Consider the following 20,913-nt stretch of genomic DNA (forward strand, 5'->3'; position numbering starts at 1 on the left):
GTCGCTGTCGCTGAGGCGGCTATCATCACCTATTTCAAACGTGATGCCGCATTGATTCTACGCACCTCCTGAATCACCATCATCTCCATCTAGCTTTAGCATATTCCTAGTACATCGAGCCTGGATCCTCCACCCGCTCATAATCGACGTCAGTCAAGCAAACGGTAGCTGAGCTTTCACAGAGCTTGTGCAAGCCAGTAGGAAGTCTTTTCCCAAAGCGACGACTGAACTGAACTCTAATTAGCTAACCAATGGCTTTCGATAATTAATTGGAGCTTTCGCTTTTGCTAATTCTACTACTGTGTATGTCGCTTTGTCCGACTTGTTTTTAGTTAAAAAAAAAAAAAAAAAAAAAAATGTTTCTAGAGTGCCGAGAAACCAACTCCTTAAGTTTAATCCGCACCTGGGGCTCGCTAGCACATTCTCTTTGGTCATATTTCTTAGACCCCGTTGAATTGTGAATGATAACCTAAAACCCTTCATCCTTTCCCTCTTTGACAGTTTTAGCCTGGCGTAGGTGTTGATCAGTGTTTGACTAACCCAGCTAAGCAGGCATTTCAATTGAACGCCAGATGAACAAATGGGAATATCATTTGTGGTGAATTTTACTGATGACTCTGGATCAAAACAAAAATATAGGCAGTGCCTGACAGGTTCGCACAGTTGGCGATGACATTCACATTTACTCCTTCTTACCTTACTCAAGGTTAACTCAAAAACTTTCGTAGAGTTACTATTGTGCCAGCTGATCTAGTTCTCCTGCTGATTTTTGACAAAGTCTTAGACGAGCTTATGTATGTCAGGCGAACAATCGAATTAAAAACTTATCCTGTGGACCTGCACCTTTTGGTCATGGAAATATGCCTTTATGTATGTTTCCTGCTGGAGCTTTATCCTTGGAGGACCATACCATCAATAATAAAATAGATATAGTGCAGGCCTGTGTGGAGTTACCAAATCTCCCATCAGGCGCGTTCCTTCGTGCGGATAAGGGAATGCTCGGCGAATGTGTCATGGCCATGTACATGCACGCATCCGGAGATGTGCGTGTATGGGCATGTTTATGCGCAGGCCGGGTAGGTGGGAAGTAAACGCCCACCCGTGGATAAAAATTGGCTATGGGAAGGATACCCAGAAATAAAACCAAACATGGAGGAGCAGGAGAAGAATGAAGTTACGGTGCAGGGCTTCGGAAACCCAGTGCCGGTGGTTTTTGGGAGTGAGCAAGCGGGCTCCCGGCCGTCGATATCCAACGACCGCAGTGCCTCAGTATTGGGAACCTTGGCTACTGTGGCATCTAATGTTACAAGCGTACGGGAGGAACTTGAACTGGCTCCAGTGATGGATCCGTTCAGAAGGAGCTCGATTTTTCGCAGATCCCCTCCCACACGGGCACAAGCCCCCACGATCGCTACCCCCAGTGGGAAGCGTATAGCGAGAGTCTTCGATGAGGAAGAATCGCTGCCTTTACTGCCCTCGGTAAAAAGATCATGGAGCTGTGTGAGTTTATAAAGGAGCGCAGGAACATTCACCAAAATATAAGGGCCATGATAAGAGGCATCCGTTTGACGTACGGCAAGGCCCAGGATGAACGAGTAGGGAAGCCGCCGATTGGAAAAGTGAACCAGGCAACTCAAGTAACGCCGGTTCAAAACACAAAAAGGGGGAAACCGGGGAAGAGGCTGCGCGAGAAGCTGAATGACTCAACAGGCCAGCAAACCCCGAAAAGAAAAAAGGACTCAACTCCCAAAAAGGCGGAGTTCATGAAAAGTACGTCTGAAGCTGCCAGTGAAAATATTGCAGTGGATACCTCAAGAAAAGGGATCGAACCTTCAAAGGCGGATGCGGAAGCTTGGAGGAAGGTAGAACCGCGGAAAAGAAATTATCGGAGGAAGATTAGACCGGAGGTGATTTTCATTTCCAAACGAGGCGAAGGGTCATACGCCGACATTCTCAGGAAAGTGAAGGCAGACCCTGAACTCACCAATTTGGGAGACAACATCAGCCGCATTAGACGGTCCCAGAAGGGAGATCTTATGTTGAAGCTTAAGAAATCCAAGGATGTAACCGCGGACAAATTCTTACGCCGAATCGGGAAGACTTTAGGGCAGGAAGTCGACATAAGAGCTAGCAGGCCGGAGATCACTATAATCTGCAAAGATATAGATGAAATCACGACGAAGGAGGAGGTCCGCGAAGCGTTGGAGAAACAGTTCGATCTTGCCGGACTACAGGAGTCAGCGGTGAAAACGCTAAGGAAAGCCTATGGGGGAACACATACCGCCATCATCAGCCTACTAGTGGAGAACGCACTCAAACTGTTAGCAGCAGGGAGAGTGAGAATAGGCTGGGTTATGTGTTGCCTTAGGGAACAGGTGGCGTTAAAGCGGTGCTTTAGATGCCTTGGCTTTGGTAACATTGCGAAATCATGCACTAACCCAAATGACAGGTCAAAGTAATGCAGGAGATGCGGAGTGGAAGGCCACATCAGCAAGGACTGCGGAGCTGACCCAAATTGTCTACTGTGCAAAGGAAAGGAGGGTGTGGACCATCGGCACATTGCAGGCAGCAGCAGGTGCCCGGAATACAGGAGAGCCCTTAGCGCAAATCGCAGATGAGGTTGATACAAATCAACCTCAACCACTGCAAGAGGACGTTGGCCGATCATAATAGGAGGCGATTTTAATGCGTGGGCTCTTGAATGGGGCAGCCGGATAACTAATGTCAGGGGATGTGTTCTCCTCGAAGCATTCGGGGAGCTGGACGTGGTACTGGCGAATGTTGGGTCTTCGTACACTTTCCGGGGAAGGAGCCTGGGGTCTACAGTGGACCTGACATACGTGAGTGCCATGAATCGCTGGCATGTCAGTGAGGACTATACTCACAGCGACCACCAAGCAATCTGCATAGAGATCAAGGGCGGATCGAGCTCGAAAAAGAGTTTTCGCAGAATGCCGGGTGGTATGCTTCGCTGGACAGTGAAAGCTTTCGAGGGGGACACGTTTTCCGCGGTGCTCAAATCCGACATATCCCTGAATGGTACAGCTGGAGAGAAAGCCACCCAGATCACTCGATGGGTGACGGAAGCATGCGATGCTATTATGCCCAGAAGGCGATTACTCCCCAGTAGGCAACCCAACTACTGGTGGAACAACGAAATCGCAAGTTTGCGAGCCGCATGTTTTCGGGCAAGGAGGATTTGGCAGAGGCTCAGGGGAAAACCCGGTGGCGACGGTCGAGAGGAGGCACACAAGCAATTGCGTGGCCGCCTGAAGGAAGCCATTCGGAGGAGCAAAAAGAACTGCTTCAAACAGCTGTGCGACCATGCCGACATAAACCCTTGGGGCGAGGCTTACAGAGTGGTGATGAAAAGGCTGCGGAAATCACCCCAGGTGACCTGTCCGCGCCTCCTGAAACAGATTGTTACCACTCTGTTCCCTCACGACGAAAATAGGGGAAGGCAAATTTTTGTCCAGCTAAATGACGGCATAATACCGCCTGTAACTGTGGAGGAGCTGCGGGAAATATGTGGTAGGTTCGGTGACAACAAGGCCCCAGGTTAGGATGGCATCCCCAACCGAGCTTTGAAACTGGCAGTGAAGACTAGGCCCGACTTTTTCGCCAACACCTTCGAGGCGTGCCTAAAAGAAGGAATATTCCCTGCCCAGTGGAAAAAGCAAAAGTTGGTGTTGCTTCCGAAGCCTGGCAAGCCACCTGGAAACCCAGCGTCGTATCGTCCTATCTGCTTGTTGGATACAATGGGGAAGATGATGGAGAGAGTCATCTACAAAAGACTCCTGCCCATCGTCGAAGCCAGCAATGATTTGTCGGAACGCCAGTTTGGTTTCCGACGCGCTCACTCTACGGTGGACGCAATTGGCATGGTGGTAAACCTGGGAAAAGGTGCACCAATTGGAATAGAATTAAAGGGGCGTTGGCTGACATAGGTGTCCCTGGATATTTAGCGAATTTGGTGGAAAACTACCTCTCAGAGAGGACTCTCTGGTACGGGACGGATGAGGGCGCCAAAGAGTACATTGTCACAGCCGGGGATCGGTACTTGTTCCCCTGTTGTGGAATATCATGTATAATGGGGTGCTTGCTCTTCCCGTCCCAGAGGGGACTACGATTGTCGGCTTTGCTGATGACTTAGCTGTGGTTGTTGCAGCAAAACACCCAGAAGATGTGGAGGTTTACGCAACGGAAACAGTAAGAGCGGTAAAGTCCTGGCTAGAAAAGGCCGGGCTGACCTGGGCGGACGCGAAAACGGAAGCGGTCTTAATAACGAACCGCAGAAAAAATAACACTGTGAAACTGGAGGCCGGTGGACATACGGTCGTATCAAAGCCGGCTATCAAATACCTGGGGGTAATAATTGACACCAAATTGAGTTTTAGGGAACATCTAGAGTATGCATGCCAAAAGGCAGCCAGTGCCACCACGGCACTTGAAAAAATGTTGCCAAATATTGGTGGACCGAAACATTGCCGGAGGTTGGTGCTAGCCGGAGTGGTGCGCTCCATCTTGCTCTACTCGTCGCCTGTGTTGGCAGAGGCGCTTGCAAACTCTCAGAGACGGAAGCAGGTGAACGCGATTTACCGGCGGATGGCTTTGAGGGTTTGCAGTGCTCCTAGAGCCACATCAGATGAGGCAGTATTGGTGGTGGCAGGCATGATCCCGGTTGACATTCTGGCCAAAGAAATGAGTGTTCTGTGCAATGCAAGACGTATGGAGGGGCATGCACAGCGTAGACATGCGGCAAGGTCAGAGTCGCTTGATCTCTGGCAACGCAGATGGGACGAGTCTACGAAAGGTCGGTGGACGCACAGGCTTGAGCCAAAACATGGGGAGACCAACTACCACATTACCCAGTTCCTCACCGGACACGGTGGTTGTTACAGGCAGTATCTGCACCGCTTTGGGTTGGATGATTCTCCGAACTGTTCCAGATGCGATGGCATACCGGAGGATCCAGAGCATGTGATGTTTCACTGCCCACAATTTGCGATGGAGAGAAGGAGCTTAAACCAGGTGCTGGAAGAGCTTGGTTACTGAGATGCTGGAGTCCGAGGAGAAGTGGCTTGCGGTTGGCTCCGCAATCATCCAAATGCAGGAGGAGTTGCTGAAGGAACAAAGAAGGAGGAAAGCTGCAAATAGGAGAAGGATGAGTGCCTAAGAGCAAACCTACCCCGCGAAGTAATACCTCAATGGTGGTCCCGCGGGGCTGGGGCTGGAGAGACCGGGGGTGGTTTTTAGTGGGTGTGAATCCCACACGCGCCCGCTGTAGTTCCGCCGTTTGGGCGGATCCTCCATTGAGGATCATTAAGGAACACTTAACATGACTTCAATGTTAATAGATATACCCCAAACACTCAACTTCATTTTCCTGCTTCTAACAATGGAAGTTAGGGAACATAATGTTGGTGTTCGGCTGTCTTTATTAATTTGAAACTGTAACAATGACAGTTCTATTTTATGACAATGTAAACCTCTCCCCAGAGATTATTAGGAATAATCATGTTAGCCTCCCTAATCGTGGAGATGACGACCTAATCCTACAGCGTAGGATACCCTCCTTGTCGTCTACCATGCAAATCTATAGCTTCATTAATATTCAAAAAGGATTTGTAGTTTACGAAGCAAATGGGACTTATAAAGTTCAACTTCGCCTACTTTGCTTTCCTTTAGGGCTTTCCGTACTTATGTAAATGCTTGCATGCTTTACGTCACAAATTGAAACCTTTCAAAACTAGGATAAATGGATTTCTGGTGTCGACACATTAAGTACTTTGCCCCGTTGTATTGTGTATCAGATAATGCCCCAATAAAGCTCTCACGTTATAGCGAGCGCTACTAAAACTTTTATCTTTTCAAAGCAATCAGTGAATTAGTTACGAGATATGGACTAATCCCCTCAACTCGAAACATCCACTTTCATAGGCCACTAATTACAGAAGCTACGCGAATGGAATTTGTAATGCATTCCGAGAAGATCGTCTGGAGAATTTATTGGTTCCCAAATGAAACTGGATTAATGAGAGGAATCTGTGAACCTGGTACCCGCGACGCATAAATCAATCGGGCGGGGATCAATGGCGATAGTAGAAATTAAGGTCGATTTGGATTAACAATCGGGAATGAATGGAATTATGCCAGACTATCGTGTTTGGTAATCTTGCGGTGATTTGGCGTGTTGAGAGCTCGAGTGGTCATTGAAAGGGTCTCCGCACTCTTAGAAAAGATAAACTTGCTCAGACTGGGACTGGGACACGAGAAAGTTTTTGTTGAGGAAAGAGAAAATTCACCCGGGGGTGTCACGTTACTTCAAGGAAGCTACTCGAAGTTATATTTAGCCTGTCGGTCCCTATACTGACTTCAAGAGGAAATGTCGATAAGTGCCTCCCACTTATTCATACTCAGCATTCAGATTACCCTTAATTACCCAGAAACAATCCCATTAAATGATAATTGATAGTCGCACTTACCGGCGTCGCGCCCTGATGATCCGGCACATCCAAATCACCTCCGATACTCGCTAATTCCATTAAATCATTAAGCATTTGTTTTTCCGTCAGCGCTCTTGTGTCATCGATTAGTTCTTGGGTGACACCACGTTTCGACATTTCGGCTTCGATGTAATCTAATGTCTCCTCGTCATCACATAAATCGTATGGCATATTACCTGGAATGGATGAATGAGACAACGCCATTTGTGACTATTAGCAATGGGGCGGAAATGGATCATTGGACCTGGGGATGAGCTCCTTCTGTTTTTATTGATTTCCCAGAAGGAGCTCTCCAATTCTCCCAAAGATCTCCTAAAACGGATAATGATATCATTCCCTGCAGGTGATACATACCGTCTGTATTGACCGCTAACAAATTAGCACCGCGACTGATTAAAATTTTCACTAATTCCAAATGACCGCAGGTAGCGGCTGCATGTAAAGGGGTCCATTTGTCGCTATCCTGGGCATCCACGTTAGCACCGTAGTCCAGGAGTAGCTTTAGCATTTCAATGTTATTATCGATGCAACACTGATGCAAGGCTGTCAGACCATCCTCGTTTGAAGCATCCGGAGTCATACCTTGTTGCAGAAGGTTGGCCACCTCGTGGATATCATTGCGCCCGGCTGCTTCCAGAAGAACGACACTGTTCTCGAAAGATATGTGACGACGTAATTTTTGGGAATGTTGTGATTGTTGCTGAGATCGCTCACGACGTTGTTGCTTCTGCCATTCTTTCTCTTTTTGTCGTGCAACTTTTAATTGTTGTGCCCGTCGCCTGGAAGGAGAAAGAATAAAGGCGGAGTTAGTTTTCTATGCAGGAACTATGCGATTCTAGGATACGTGAATAGTAATAATATTGCAAGAGTCGCAAGCACACTATCTTCTAGCTACGAGGGTTATCGGTGGCCGAAGCAAGGAAGACCACTACTTGATGGATAGTTTTTTTCGCCCCGTGCAATCCTGCAAAAAACATCGATATTCGTAAAAAGGGCCATCGAACAAATTCAAAATGAGTCTTCGGATATGATAAATTTTAACCAATTCAATCAAAAATACCATTGTAATCCCAGAACGGTAGGGAATTATTCTTGAAAGTAGGATTTGAATTTACTAGGATTTCGTTAACTATAACAGGATTTCCAGAAAACTTTCCAATATTGCTAGATAAAATACCGATGAGGAGTTGAAAAGAGGAAAGAGAGAAAAAAGGATATGAAAGACAGAAGAGAGAAGCGAATTAAGAGAAAGAAAGAGAAAAGGAAGGAAAATGTAACATAGATGAGAAAATAAGGGCGGAGGAATAAGGGGCCGAGATGGCAATTTGCCAATCGTCTCGAGCATTGACTACACTGCAGATTCAGCGAGATCATGCCAGAGACCAAATTTTCCACCTAGGAAGGGGGAAGTTTTAGCGGAAAACATAAAAGGAATTTGGGATGGGGATGGGTGCGTTTTATAAAGATTATCCAAAAAATGACGGCCAGCTTTCTTAGGTTCGCAATGATTGTGATGTATTAGAATCGTAATCTACGCAAAGCTCTGTTTTATTACAGTCCGTTGAAACCTTATTTAAGGTCATGATCAAACAAACATTTAAGATGGTGTGACACCTATAGCATGTTATATTCTTTTGCCTTGATGGAATAAAAAACGCAAACGGCAGAGGTTGGTGAGCTTCTAATTCAAGTGTATGCGTGGATGATACTTTTCTAAAGTATACCGAAAGATAACCTTAGAAGTAAACTACGCGGTTATCGCCAAATGGCCCCTGGCTAGTGGTGGGCGAAGTAGCTAACTATCGGCCCCTAGATCTTGTACTTCGGGTTCGAGGTATCATTAATTAACTAATTCTAATTATTATAAAGCTGGAGTTTAATATAAACGAGGAAATAAGATAGGTTTATTCCCTAACCAAGTCGACTTACACCTTTCAATTGATGGCCTGGATATCCACTAGCCCTCGGCGGATATCAGCTCGTCGGAGAGAGAACAGGTAATAGAAAAAAAAACGGAGATACTGCAAAACAGCGTAGGTTAAACACTCCCGTAATCAACCGGCCATATTAAAGTTTAAGTCAATTGCGTTAGTAACAGCGGAACTAAAAGCACAAAAAAGTAACAAACCACAGGGTCCCGTCTCATAAAGGCAAAAGATGGGAGGTGTTTTACGGAATTCCTTGAAGGAAACCGGCGACCAAGCCAGTAGATGCTTGGTTAGCTGTTGGAACTACCTGGTGGACTGAAATTCTAAGGGCTACTAATTGTGGAACTTGGATCAATGACTGACATGAAGAAAAGTGTTCTGCAGTACCGAGATTCCTGTGGATCAAAGCAACTGTTTAGTGCCTAGCATTGACAAGGAAAAGATAAAGGAAAGGATAAAGAAAACGAACAAATGGGTAATATAACGTGAGCAATCCCCAGGTAGCAGTCATATCTATAACTCCAAAGCGCAGCTACTGGTCAGTCATCGTCCTCTAAAAAATAGATAAGCTATAACAGAAAGGTAATGAAAGGCGAACAAAAATGAAGATAAGGTCGATCTTCTGCAGGTTACGAAAAATAGTAATTTTATGTTTCAAAAACTGATCCTCCGAAAGGCAGACCAAAAATCTCCAACTCATGCGGTATGTATTTGACCGTGGGTGGGTTTCAGCTGGCCTGTAAGTTTGGACTGTTCACGCGGCCAATGATCAATTGAAAAACAATTCGGTTGTTAGGCCGGAAGAAATTACGTCAATCAAATCGGGACATGTGCACGTTACTACGTCCGGCCGGCGGTCGTCGCAAAGGTCGTTTAAGCAGCGAGCAGGAATTCCATGGGCTTTTTCATCGCTGGTAAACAATTTTCATAAAGGCTCAAACACAAAAATATTTCAAATTCGCGTCTGAACATCTTCATGGTCAGAGTTGAACTGATAGTGCCGTCCGGCTTATCGGTACATGAATGATGTTTTCAGTCTAAGAGGCGGCCGGATGGTTTGCGGATCGTCCAGGCGTAACTGGCAGGCCAAATGACAGTAATTCCAGTGCCAGCCTCTCAGTCTCAACGCAGCCAATGTTTCGCCGATTGCTGCATTTGTACCTGCGAGTTCATGATCGCAAACAACTCTCAACTCTATTGGAACAAAACATCATTCGACCATAGTCCGCTCGTTTGCAACAAATTTCAAGTCTGTTTATTAATGGATCTCCCTGACGTAGTCCAGTCACTCCAGCAGACTATGGACCACCTCCAGTGGGACCGCCCGTTCGCGCGGAGTCACTCGACCTACACGGCATGAACCATGAAGAACACCTCGGACATCTTCTTTCCACCCTGTCTCTCACAAAACTACTCATCAATCCAGACGAATGCGCTCTGGGCCGTCAGAGGGTTTCACACCCCTTCATGTTAGGTCCGAGTCACTAAGGATTTTCTGAGGTCTAAAGTAATCGTAGAACTCCATCGATTTCGAGGGATGTCAAATTTTCACCGCTGCTGCTGGCATTTTAGTTCCATTGGACGATATTTTCAAAGGACTTCCCACTGCAGATGAGAGAATGGACGTTTTAAACACCGACATTCCCACCTTCTTCAAGGAGGAATTTTCCTTTGGTACCGGACCTCTTTGGATATATCTCCGGGATTTTGTTCCACACTTCGACTAGAAATGTTAGGATGTATAAAGCAGCCGCCTTACATAGGAAAGGTTTAAACTTGCTTCACAACCTAGCAGATCCCAACGCAAGAGCTTCAGTTCAACTGCTTTCACAGAAGTCCGAGCATGCGAAAAATGTACATGGGTTCAACAATCCCAGCCGAGCTAACGCTCCAAGGTACATCTCCACAACCATGATACCTTAGCATCCTTAGGTGTGCCGGACAATCGATTCGATCATCTTCACATCAAGCTGTTGCAAGTTCAGGAAATGGGCTATTCGAATATTGCAATAATCAACGACGACCGGGCCTCTCGCCATCCGTATTCCAGACCAACGAGAACGACTGTCACCAACGCCCTTACTCACAATGGATCTTTGTCTTCGATCAGGTGTTCACGGTTACGTCGGGTCAAGGCGTGCAGTCCACATCAGCGATTTTCACCGAGCATGTCAAGGTCTTTGGCGTCAACCGGACCCAAACTACACCTTACCCCCTGCATTCGAATGGCATGATTAAGCACTTTTATCGAAGTGTATCTTTTCTGAGTAACCAAAGTGTCGTCCGTGTTGTCGCCGTCTATGGTTCTGAGTGTTCGCTTACTACAAAAGACAATGGACGGTGCCTGGCGGTAATGCATACAAAGATGTTGCGCTAGACCAGTGGCGTAACCCGCCATGAGCACATTCGAATTGAGGATATCATTGATGGATGTGGGACTGTACCGATCTCGAAAAAATTGCGAGAGAGACGTCTTCGGTGGTATGATCATCTAATTCGTGCCGACGAGAATACACTTGCCAAGACTGAGATCTGTCCTTTATTTAGGATTCAGGAGAGGAAAGACCGAGGGAGAAAACCACTGCTCGACAGCAATCAGATCAGTTTATAGCAGAAAATTTTACTTTGAAGTTATACTCAATTCTAAGAACATTTAATGAAGGAACAATGGTTCATGAAATATTTCCAATTTTTAGGAACTAACAATAACTTACATAAAATCTGCACAAAGGAGTGAATCCCAAGCCCGAATTCTCTTTTAGGAGAGAACAAATCTATCAGTTAGACGACGGCATTGAAACCGATGGTCGACCTGGGCCTGACTTTGAAGGATCTCCAAAGATCTTGTGCCGAGGTTCACGGATTTGATATCCCTAATAGCAGCACGCCGTCGTCGCCTATGTCATCCATTTTGGTTGAAATTGGACTGAGGACTGACACAAAAAAAAACATGTCCTGCGAAGCAAACTAAAATATTCTAGGTTGGAAGCAATTGCGTCTAATCTGGAACCTACGCAGATCCATGCAATTAGGGATTTGGCTAGAGGAAACCATCAAACAGGATTTACCAATATCCAAGAAATGTAGAAAAGAAAAACTAAGCAGCATGATCTACATTCAGGAGGAATTCGCGATCGTAGTATCCCGATACGCTTCTGCAATCTGGGAACGCGTGGAACGCGTGCCTATAGTCGCGGAGATAATTCGTCTGCGCTCGTTATGTGGGGCCAGCATTCTTGGGTGTTTATATCACAACTAGCAAATCAATGTCAGCATTTCGGGAAAAGTTCAGCCCCTTAGCGAATGCGACCCGAAAAAACGCGACAAAGAATACTAGTTTGAGGGGAGCGTAATGCCTAAATCTTGACATTCATTTTCCTAAATATCGGAAGCTGCAGGGTCAGATCGCGTAACCTGCTCTCTGCTTGCTTTACTAGTTTAGGCTTTAATAATAGGATGGCTTACTTCCGCATTGAGAATCACAATTGCGCGTTGCGAGGGCTTCTCGCCAGTCATATGTTCAGGTCGATGGAGTGCCTTTAGATTACTACAGTTGAACTTCGGTAGAGCAACTACCGTGATGCACAATGTCAGCCAGCACATGTGCCAGGGGGTCGTCCAAGGAAAGTGTCACTATTGAGTGGGGCGTATTTGTCTTAATCACGGGGCCTTCGGAATGGTGGTTTTGCATAAGTATGTACTCTTCACCTACGGATGATTTGGAGCTGTATATCGTGTACTTGGATGCGAATGTGGGGAATATTGGGCACGGGTGCTGGATAAATATTGCCTGAAAGGTCAAACACGATCGTTATGGGGTTGCACCGATCGTGGAAAAGTTGCGAGAGAGGCGTCTTCAATGGTATGGTCACGCAACTCGTGCAAACGAGAATTCACTTGCCAAGATTGGTCTGAACATCGAAGTCGATGGTAAACGACCAAAAGGCAGACCTAAACAACGGTGGCTTGATACGCTGGATGGGGATTTGAAAGCCTCGAGATTGCACCCAGATCAGGCATTCGATAGAGCCAAATGGCGAAGCCGATCACGACAAGCCGACCCCGCTTGTGAATGGGACAAAGGCTGAAGAAAAAGAAGAATGTTCCAGCAAATGTCTATACGTCTGAGAGATCTAAGGGAATGCTACACCAAAGGGGTTGGTCCAGTAATACAGATTGTTGGATATGTTAGTGACCACATTCCTAATAAGATCATGATTATCAATAGGAGTGTGCATGTTAGTATTGATCCTCCACTTATGCAGTAGACGGAGTGTGTTCTGAGGAAGCGATTTAGAAAGGCGCGTCGTCAAAATTTGGTTAACCTCCATGTTGCTACTGACCAATTTAGGCTCGTTTAAAGGCGAAGTGTATCGTCATGCAAAATGTTGGTGTCTAGCAAAAGAACGATAAGAAGGCTGTCATGATTGAGATTAACATCGGTATCAAGGTTATCAAGAGGTATTTCACTAAGGAAGGTGTAAGGAGAGGTGTTGCAGTAGATGCGGAGCAGGCTGCAGAAGAAGAGGAGGTCAAAAGTGTTTGAAGTCTCTAGAAGCCAATGCGGCCTCGATACTAGCCAGATGCTTCTTTCAAGATTTACATATTAGTGACTTTACTAAAGCTCACACAGTGAGGGAAATAAACATGACCTACCGAAGTTTTGTATTTTTTCTTCCAGCGAACGGAGTTCCCTAAAAATAACAGCGAAGAATCAAAAAGGGTAAGAGCATAGGAACCTGGAAGCTGATGGGGCGTTACAAGGAAACAGGTAATGGTATAAAAATAAACGAGGGCTTCTTCACAATTTAAGGAATGAGGGTGAGATCCCAATTGATGGTCGCCAAGGCTGAATTGGAACCTTCGAAATTGGGATTGACGTAAGGAGGAGCATCTGAAAATTGGAAAAAGCAACACACTGCTAAGTTGAGGGGACAAGATAAAGAGTGTGATTCAAGTGATTTTTGCTACGGCTGGACTGAAGAGCAGCACCGGTATTCATAAATGTACACAAGCGAAGAGGAAGGTGGAAGGCGTGACCTGCGCTAAGTGGCGAAATATCAGTTAGGAAAGACTGGATCTAAAGAGCAGAGAAATACTACTAGAAATACCAGGGATCTTTAGGAATCTTGTTAATGTTAGTAGAAACGACAAATTTAGACTAAAATAGGTGATACTGAATAAACTGTACCGTATGCCGAATTCGCCTTTTATTTTGACCGACAAGGTCAGGTTTTATATTGTCGATTAATTTTTTATGCAAAGCCTCTGAACTATCGCATGGCAACAGTAGAGGTTAACTTCATTATGTCCAACATGGTTCTCGTGGTTAAAATAGATCCAGTAGTGTAAACGATTATTTCCGTTGCTAGGAGCCAGGTAGAGCTGGACTAATCGTTAGTACTATAAAATAACACCAAACCTAGTTGTTGATGTCGAATGGTCTTGAGAGTGATCGGTCTACGACAAGGGGATGCGCTATCATGCGTCCTCTTTAACCTGGCCCTCGAGAAAGTGATCCATTATGCTGAGGTAAATGCAAGAGGTACGATCCTCTTCAAGTCCACCCAACTACTGGCCTACGCTGACGATATCGACATCATGGGAAGAACCACCCGAGACGTACAAACTGCCTTCATCCAGATGGAGCAGGCAGCGCGGGATCTTGGGCTGCACATCAATGCAGGCAAGACAAAATATATGGTGGCAACGTCAGCACCGAAGACGAATCAACCAACAACATCAAACCGCACTGGTCAAACACGAAGAAGAATAAGGATAGGAGAATACAACTTTGAGACCGTTGACAATTTCTCCTATCTAGGGTCGAAAATCACAACCGATAACAACTACGATGATGAAATCCGCGCACGGTTGTTGTCAGTCAACAGAGCCTATTTCAGCTTACAAAGACTGTTGCGCTCGAAATGTCTCACCATAGGGTCAAAGCTCTTACTGTACAAGACTATGATCTTGCTAGTCCTCATGTATTCCTCGGGAACTTGGGTTCTTAGCAAGAAAAATTGCGAACACTTGGCCGTGTTCGAGAGAAGAATCCTCTGAAGAATTTTTGGCCCCCTACATGAGGATGGACGATTCCGTAGCCTACACAATGACGAAATCTATGAGCGATACCATAACCGTCCGGTTGTGGATAAAATCCGGATCAATAGGTTATGGTGGGCGGGTCACTTAATCCGTATGGATGAGGATGATCCAGCGCGGAAAGTCTATAAGGGCAATATCTATGGTAGAAAGAGAAGACGAGGCAGACCCTGCCTAAGATGGAGAGATGGCGTAGGTCAGGACGGTAGACAGCTTTTAGGGATATCGAATTGGTGGACCTCGGCGCAAAACCGGGATGTCTGGAGTTCCTTATTAAGGCAGGCCTAGACCGGATACCGGTTGTTGCGCCGTTGATGATCATCATCATGTGGATTTCGTTAACTATAACAAGGTTTCCAGAAAACTTCTCAATATTGCCAAGACATATTTTGTGTTTGATACAATCATAGAATTTCATGTTCCTGGAGTTTGCGAATGGAGGTTTCCCCCGAAATTACAAAATATGGCAAAACCCTATTATAAAACTATCTTGAACTGATATTGAAATGGCTTATATGTTGACGTCTTTATTTTTCATAGGACTATGAAGCCCAAGGACAGGAGAATAGAAATGAAGTTAATTACGGAAGAATTAGAGAAAGAAAAGGAGAAAAAGGAAAAATAGAGATGAGGACCTGAAAAGAGGAAAAAGAGGAGTAAAGGATATGGAAAAAAAACGACGCGAATTAAGAGAAGGGAAGAGAAAAGAAGGAAAAATGTAGCATAGATGAGAAGAAAACGGTAGGAGAATAAGGAGTCGAAGTGACAATTTGCTAATCTTGAATGAAACCGGCGACCGTGTCAATCCAGTAGATGCTGGGTTAGCTGTTGGAACTACCCGGTGGACTGAAATTCTAAGGGCTACTAATTGTGGAATTTTAGTGAATGACTGACAAGAAAAACGTGTTCTGCAAGGCAGTCCCGAGAATCCTGTGAGTAAAACCAACTGTTCCCTGCCTAGTATCTGGGAACCTTTTAAATAAGGGAATTCAGGGGCAAAGAAAAGATAAAGGAAGCGATTAAATGGATTATCCGAACGCGAGCAATCTCCAGGTAGCAGTCATATCGATAACTCCAAAGCACAACTACTGGTCAGTCAGCGTTCTCTAGAAAATAGGTAATCTAAAATAGGAAGCAAATGGATGGCGGAAAAATGAAGATAAGGTCGATTATCTACAGGTTATGGAAAATAATAATTATGATTCTATGTTTCAGAAACTGAGCTTCCGAAAGGCCTCCGTCTCATGTGGCAAAGGCGGCGGTGCTTCTATTGCCGGAGAAAATCGCCTGCACTTATTTGACCGTTGGTTAGTTTCGCCTGTCCTATTAGTTTGAACTGTTAAGGCGGCCACTGATCAATTAAATAACGATTAGGGTTTCAGGCCGACCAAAAATTAGAACAGGCAAACTGAAATATGTCTGGCCGGCGACCGCCTGAATGCCTTTCACGATAACAGTTGAACTGATGGTACATGCCGCCGGTACATAAATGGTGTTTTTAATCTAACAGGCGGCCGGATGGATTGCGGATTGTTCAGGCGTAACTGATGTCATCAAATTCAACTCCCGTTTGCATTGTTGTCCATTCAGCCTCTTCAAGTCCGTATGTTTATAAATGGGTCTCCATAAGGCTATCCAGTCACCAGACCATATCCAGTGGGACCGTCAGTTCACGCGGAGTTACTCGACCTACACGGTATGAACCATGACCAACACCTCCGACTTTTTTTTCCACCTTGTCTCTCGCAAAACTACTCATCAATCCTCGTCTCAATCGTTCTGGGCCGTCATGAAGGTAAGTACCCCGGCTACACTGTCTCTTCAGAGGGTTTCAGACCCCATCATATAAGGTTCAAGGACAGCCGCAGAACTCCGTAAATTTCTGGGGATATTTAATTTTTACCCCCGCTGCCGGCAACTGTCGAGCACTAAGAACCGCTTCAGCTCGTACGATTGAGAGCTGCTCACGCGCATACGTTACCGTTATGCTTTGTAGGTTTAATCCAGAAATCGTAGCTGAAGTTCAGGTGAGCGACCTACCTGTCGTTACTTTCGGTCACGCTGCTCCCAGGGCAGGGGTGAGGCAGCATCTGATGAGTTGCCTCTGCCCTGGATGAAATCATCAGTCAACTTATCTGAGATCTGAAAAAGACTGGTGGTTCAGTTTGCCCTGTGATGAGATCTTCACGCCGACAAAACGCTTGTAGTATTCCGCGACGAGGGCTTCAGTTTCCTACAGCTGGCCGTCTGCACTTTTTTGCAACTGTTACAGTGCTATGGAGCAGACAGTAGTTTCTTCGATGAGGCGTCGTTTTTTCAAATCAGGGGTACTGTGAAAGAAAATCAGCACTTAGAATCGGCACTTTCACAGGACAAAAGACCATGGGAATGAATGGCGAAGACGTAGGTTCGGCTGCGCTACCTTGCGCCGGAATGTATGGATGACTAATCTGCTTGCGGCTGCAAGTTTAGGATCCGAATGGAGTTCTTTGTCGATGTGCACCTTCTGTGGTAGGATAGATACGAGGAAACCGCTGTCGGTCAGAAGATCGACTGTAGACGTGAAGTCGGTTTTCACTCCAAGGCTTGTTGATTGGTTAGTTTATATTTGGTAGTTGCTTGTTGAAATTGCACGGCAGGTTGCATCTTTTGGTCCCGGCGCCAAAGCGGTTATGATAAAAGAACACTCCTGTGTGGTCGTATCCTTGAAGACGAGCGTTCTCTTCTTGGTGGCCTATCAGGATCTGGTGACTTATTCTGTTGTTGAACTAGTTAACGCGTGTCAGGATCTCTCTCGAAACAGCAATAAGTTGAGATAACAACTATTTTATCTCCGATAACTCTGATGAGCGATTCTGTATCCCTAGAAGATTTGGGGCTGCACTCACAGCGAAAGAGCAGTTTGAAATCGGAGAGTCGGCGATGGTATCAGCTGCATCCAGATGTTCTTGCGTGCTGCCCGCTTTAAATAGTTTCAGAATATTGCGCACATTTTGCGGGAGCAGGACGAGCCATTTGACTTTGAGGAGGTCTTCTGAGGGATTCGTACCTACCAGATCTGCCATTTGTCTGTATAATTGCGAAGACTACTTATCTCCGTGCTCCAGTGGATTCAACATGGTCTCCAGCTTCTGTTCTGCTGATTCTGCAAAGCGTTTTAAGATACGTGCTTTTAGCGCTTTGCATTTCTCGGTTCCCGGGGGTGCACGCAGAATGTCGGAAATTTCGCGAAAACCAGGGCCATCTAATGCGCCTATTGTCAGATGGTACTTCAAATCGTCAGACTTAATACGATTTACCACAAACGCGGACTCAATTTGATGCAACCACAATTGCGGTTGGTCACTTCAAAATGGTGGAAGTTTGGCCGACGCCACTACTGCGACATTTCCGCCACATCATCGTTTCCTGCCATTTGTGATAAAACGTTGCCTAGCGGGCATGAGACGCGCTGAAACGGTATGATTCTCTTGCGGAGGTTACTGAACTACAGACTGCGGGATTACTTTACGTCGTGTAGCGCTGTGCCGAAGTGTAAATTACTTGTCCAAAGCATGATTGTTTTTAATTTATAGTTTATAGGCGCACTTTTGTTCATCTCATAAATAAATGCTCACGAAACAAATGATTTTAAAGTTTTCGGTCACGAATGTAGAAATGTAATTTGACATGTGCGAAATAAGTTTCACTACGCCCGAGGTCCTCCATGAACCTCGGGCGCGTGCTCGCAAAGGAAGAAGGAAAAGCAAACGTTTTCTATAAAGTATAATTTATTGTAAATATCTGTGTGTGTGATTTTTTGACATTCAACAGCTCAGACTATAAGAAAGTAGGTGGGGAGTCCGGCCAGGTCGAGTGATGAAACGAGAAGAACAAATGCTCGAACTAGAACAAGACGCGCGGCAACCACATTTGCTTGCGTGTGCGACGTGAAGTTCGCTGCACATCTGTCGACGAGTGTATGCGATTCGGCAGGGATGCCACAAATGCTGCTTTCGCTGAATTGGTAATCGGAAATGATGCTGGCCATACATATTTGTATATTTATTTATAATAGTTGTCATTACGCTTGAAATTTGTTTACACAAGCAAATTTACAAATCAACTTAAGATTCCCATCAGTCATGGTCCTCCCTTTCAAAAAAAGCTTTTCTTTTTATTATCACCATCAAATTCAAAGGAAAAAAACACCATTAACATCTCAAATCCCGGCAGCAATCACTTCCTCTTTGAAGTGGTACTACCAAAAATGTAACTCCCACTGTGTAACTACGTCGAAAGGAGCATCCATCCCTTAACTGAAATTCATTTGATTCTCGTAATTCCTCCTTTGCTGGCAAACTTACGACATTGATAATTAAATTTACACAGAGTAATTGCCATTCAGGCCATTTTTGGAAATGGCTCGTTTTTGCCCTCGGTTGACAGAAACGACCACAAAAATCTCTTTTAATTAATTTCCGGAAACATGTCGTTAATCAATTTTTTTTTCTCCCTTGTCTCTGAAGGATTTACCCTGGTGTGGTACTCGACTCTGCAGCTTTTCGGGGTGGATGGAGTTCTGAGTATGGAGAGCAGCGCAAAAAATTCAGGATTGCGGTAGAAATGGCACCTTAATATTTATAAGGAGCTTTAATGTGCCCGTGGCTATACAGTATTTGAATTTATGTAAATGTGAATGGAGTACGTCCTGAAAAGGTGGGTGAAAGTAAGTTCCTTTTTACTTAGGGATATGCTGAATATTAAATTTATTGTTAGAGTGAAATGGGAAAGTTAGAAATGTCCAATTTCATTGAAAACTTTCCAGACTTTTCATGACATCCTTTATTGTGAACTTTCCAGGTACCTTGCTCCAATGCAGAGACTGTAGTTCCTATAGAACGGTTTCGCTCCCAATAGGTACATTCTTAATCAATAAAAGTCGACAAAAAGTTATGCTTCAGAGCCTGGAAGGGAGCTGGAGTCCCATCAGTGGATATTTCCAAAGTTCCGATAAAAAGATTACGATGAAAATAAAAGTCCTTTTCGCCTACATTCGAAAGACCAGGTCCTTTTTGCATGAACACTTTCAAGGTATCTGTAAGGTCTCATTTCACTGCTTTCCGACTTTTACGCCGAACTGGCTTCATTAATCTTACTTTGAAACTACAATTCACCTTTCTTGTACATCTTCTTCCAGCAATTAGAATCTACAATGGCTAATCCCTCTCAGATTACGAATATCTAACTCAAAGCCCACGGTGTCGTAAACTTCCGTCAAAGAAGTTTTCTTTACAAAAGTGCACCGCAATGTACACGGGTACCGACTTGTTGTTAGAAGTTAATGGAACTTCTGAAGTTTACTCCCATCTTCATTCGGAACTGGATGATTCAAGCGGAAAGCGGAAAATTACATTTCTTTCTTGGCAACGGAGGAACTCAAGTGCGCATTTAAGCGCTACAATGCGACGTTGAAGAAAACAAAATGAAAAACGAATTTTCCTGTTAAACATTAATAGCGCAACATAAATAGTCCTTGTGCTGTGAAAAGCCAATTTAATTAGTTTGGAGAGGGTATCTTTTGAGGGTCACAAAGTCAGATAAACCGCCAAGAAATCAGGAAAGGAGAGGAAAACGAAGGCCTGGAGAAGTTTTTAGATGCAAGATCTTGTGCATATTTGCAGTATCTGTAATAATAATGAAATTTCCTTTGGATGCGCTTTCTTTGTGTATAATCTGGAGCTTTTCATTACTAATTCTTGGCCAACTTATAAAAAAATTACCCAAACAAGAGGAAAAGGACTTGAAGATGCGCTTTTTATTGGATACTATTGGAGTTGCAGACTTCTTTAAGATATTGTTCATCATTCAAACTTAATATATCACTTTGCGACCCTTTCCTCTCCTCTCCTCTAAAATGGTGATAACGAATTGCGTCTATTTTCCTTAATTGTCGTTCAGGAGGTAGAAGATCTCAAATCAATGGTAAAGACCCTTCCAACATGCAGTTTCCAAGCTTACCGCGATGGTCGAGTCTTTTGCGTTCGGAAGGTAGATCTAGACTGCAATCACGGTCGAGGTCTGCTTCCCGAAAAGGGCGTTCGGGTAGTCGGACCCCAGCACCCTCATCGACCCTGACAATTTGCTGGTACCACCGAAAATTCGGAGATCATGCAACTAAATGCTCCACCGGATGCAATTTCAATACAGCAAAAACTAGGCTAGCTGGGTGCCTCGGCGGCGGCTACCTGAAGCACAGTCAGTACCATGTCGCCTTACAATTTGCGACCCTCTGCACAGGCGTTGCTTTTTGGTCGACACGGCGCGGAGGTGACGGTTCTCTCCGTACCCCGTCTAGACACCTTCATCATCGTCCTCATCAACGACACAACAAC

The 20,913-nt window shown here is 45.1% G+C and overlaps 1 protein-coding gene across 2 annotated transcripts in view; it reads right to left on the bottom strand.

The window, feature by feature from the left end:
• LOC119647757 (protein phosphatase 1 regulatory subunit 16A-like) overlaps positions 1 to 20,913 on the bottom strand; it is a 431,507-nt gene that overhangs the window by 118,263 nt on the left and 292,331 nt on the right. For both annotated transcript variants that reach the window (XM_038048875.1, XM_038048876.1), the window contains 2 exons: positions 6,861 to 7,285; positions 6,486 to 6,682 (listed from right to left, as the gene is read on the bottom strand). In XM_038048875.1, coding sequence (XP_037904803.1) covers positions 6,486 to 6,682; positions 6,861 to 7,285 — 622 coding nt within the window. The remainder of the gene's footprint in view (positions 1 to 6,485; positions 6,683 to 6,860; positions 7,286 to 20,913) is intronic.

The sequence above is a fragment of the Hermetia illucens genome, chromosome 2 (genome assembly GCF_905115235.1).
Source record: "Hermetia illucens chromosome 2, iHerIll2.2.curated.20191125, whole genome shotgun sequence".
Taxonomy (NCBI): Eukaryota; Metazoa; Arthropoda; class Insecta; order Diptera; family Stratiomyidae; genus Hermetia; species Hermetia illucens.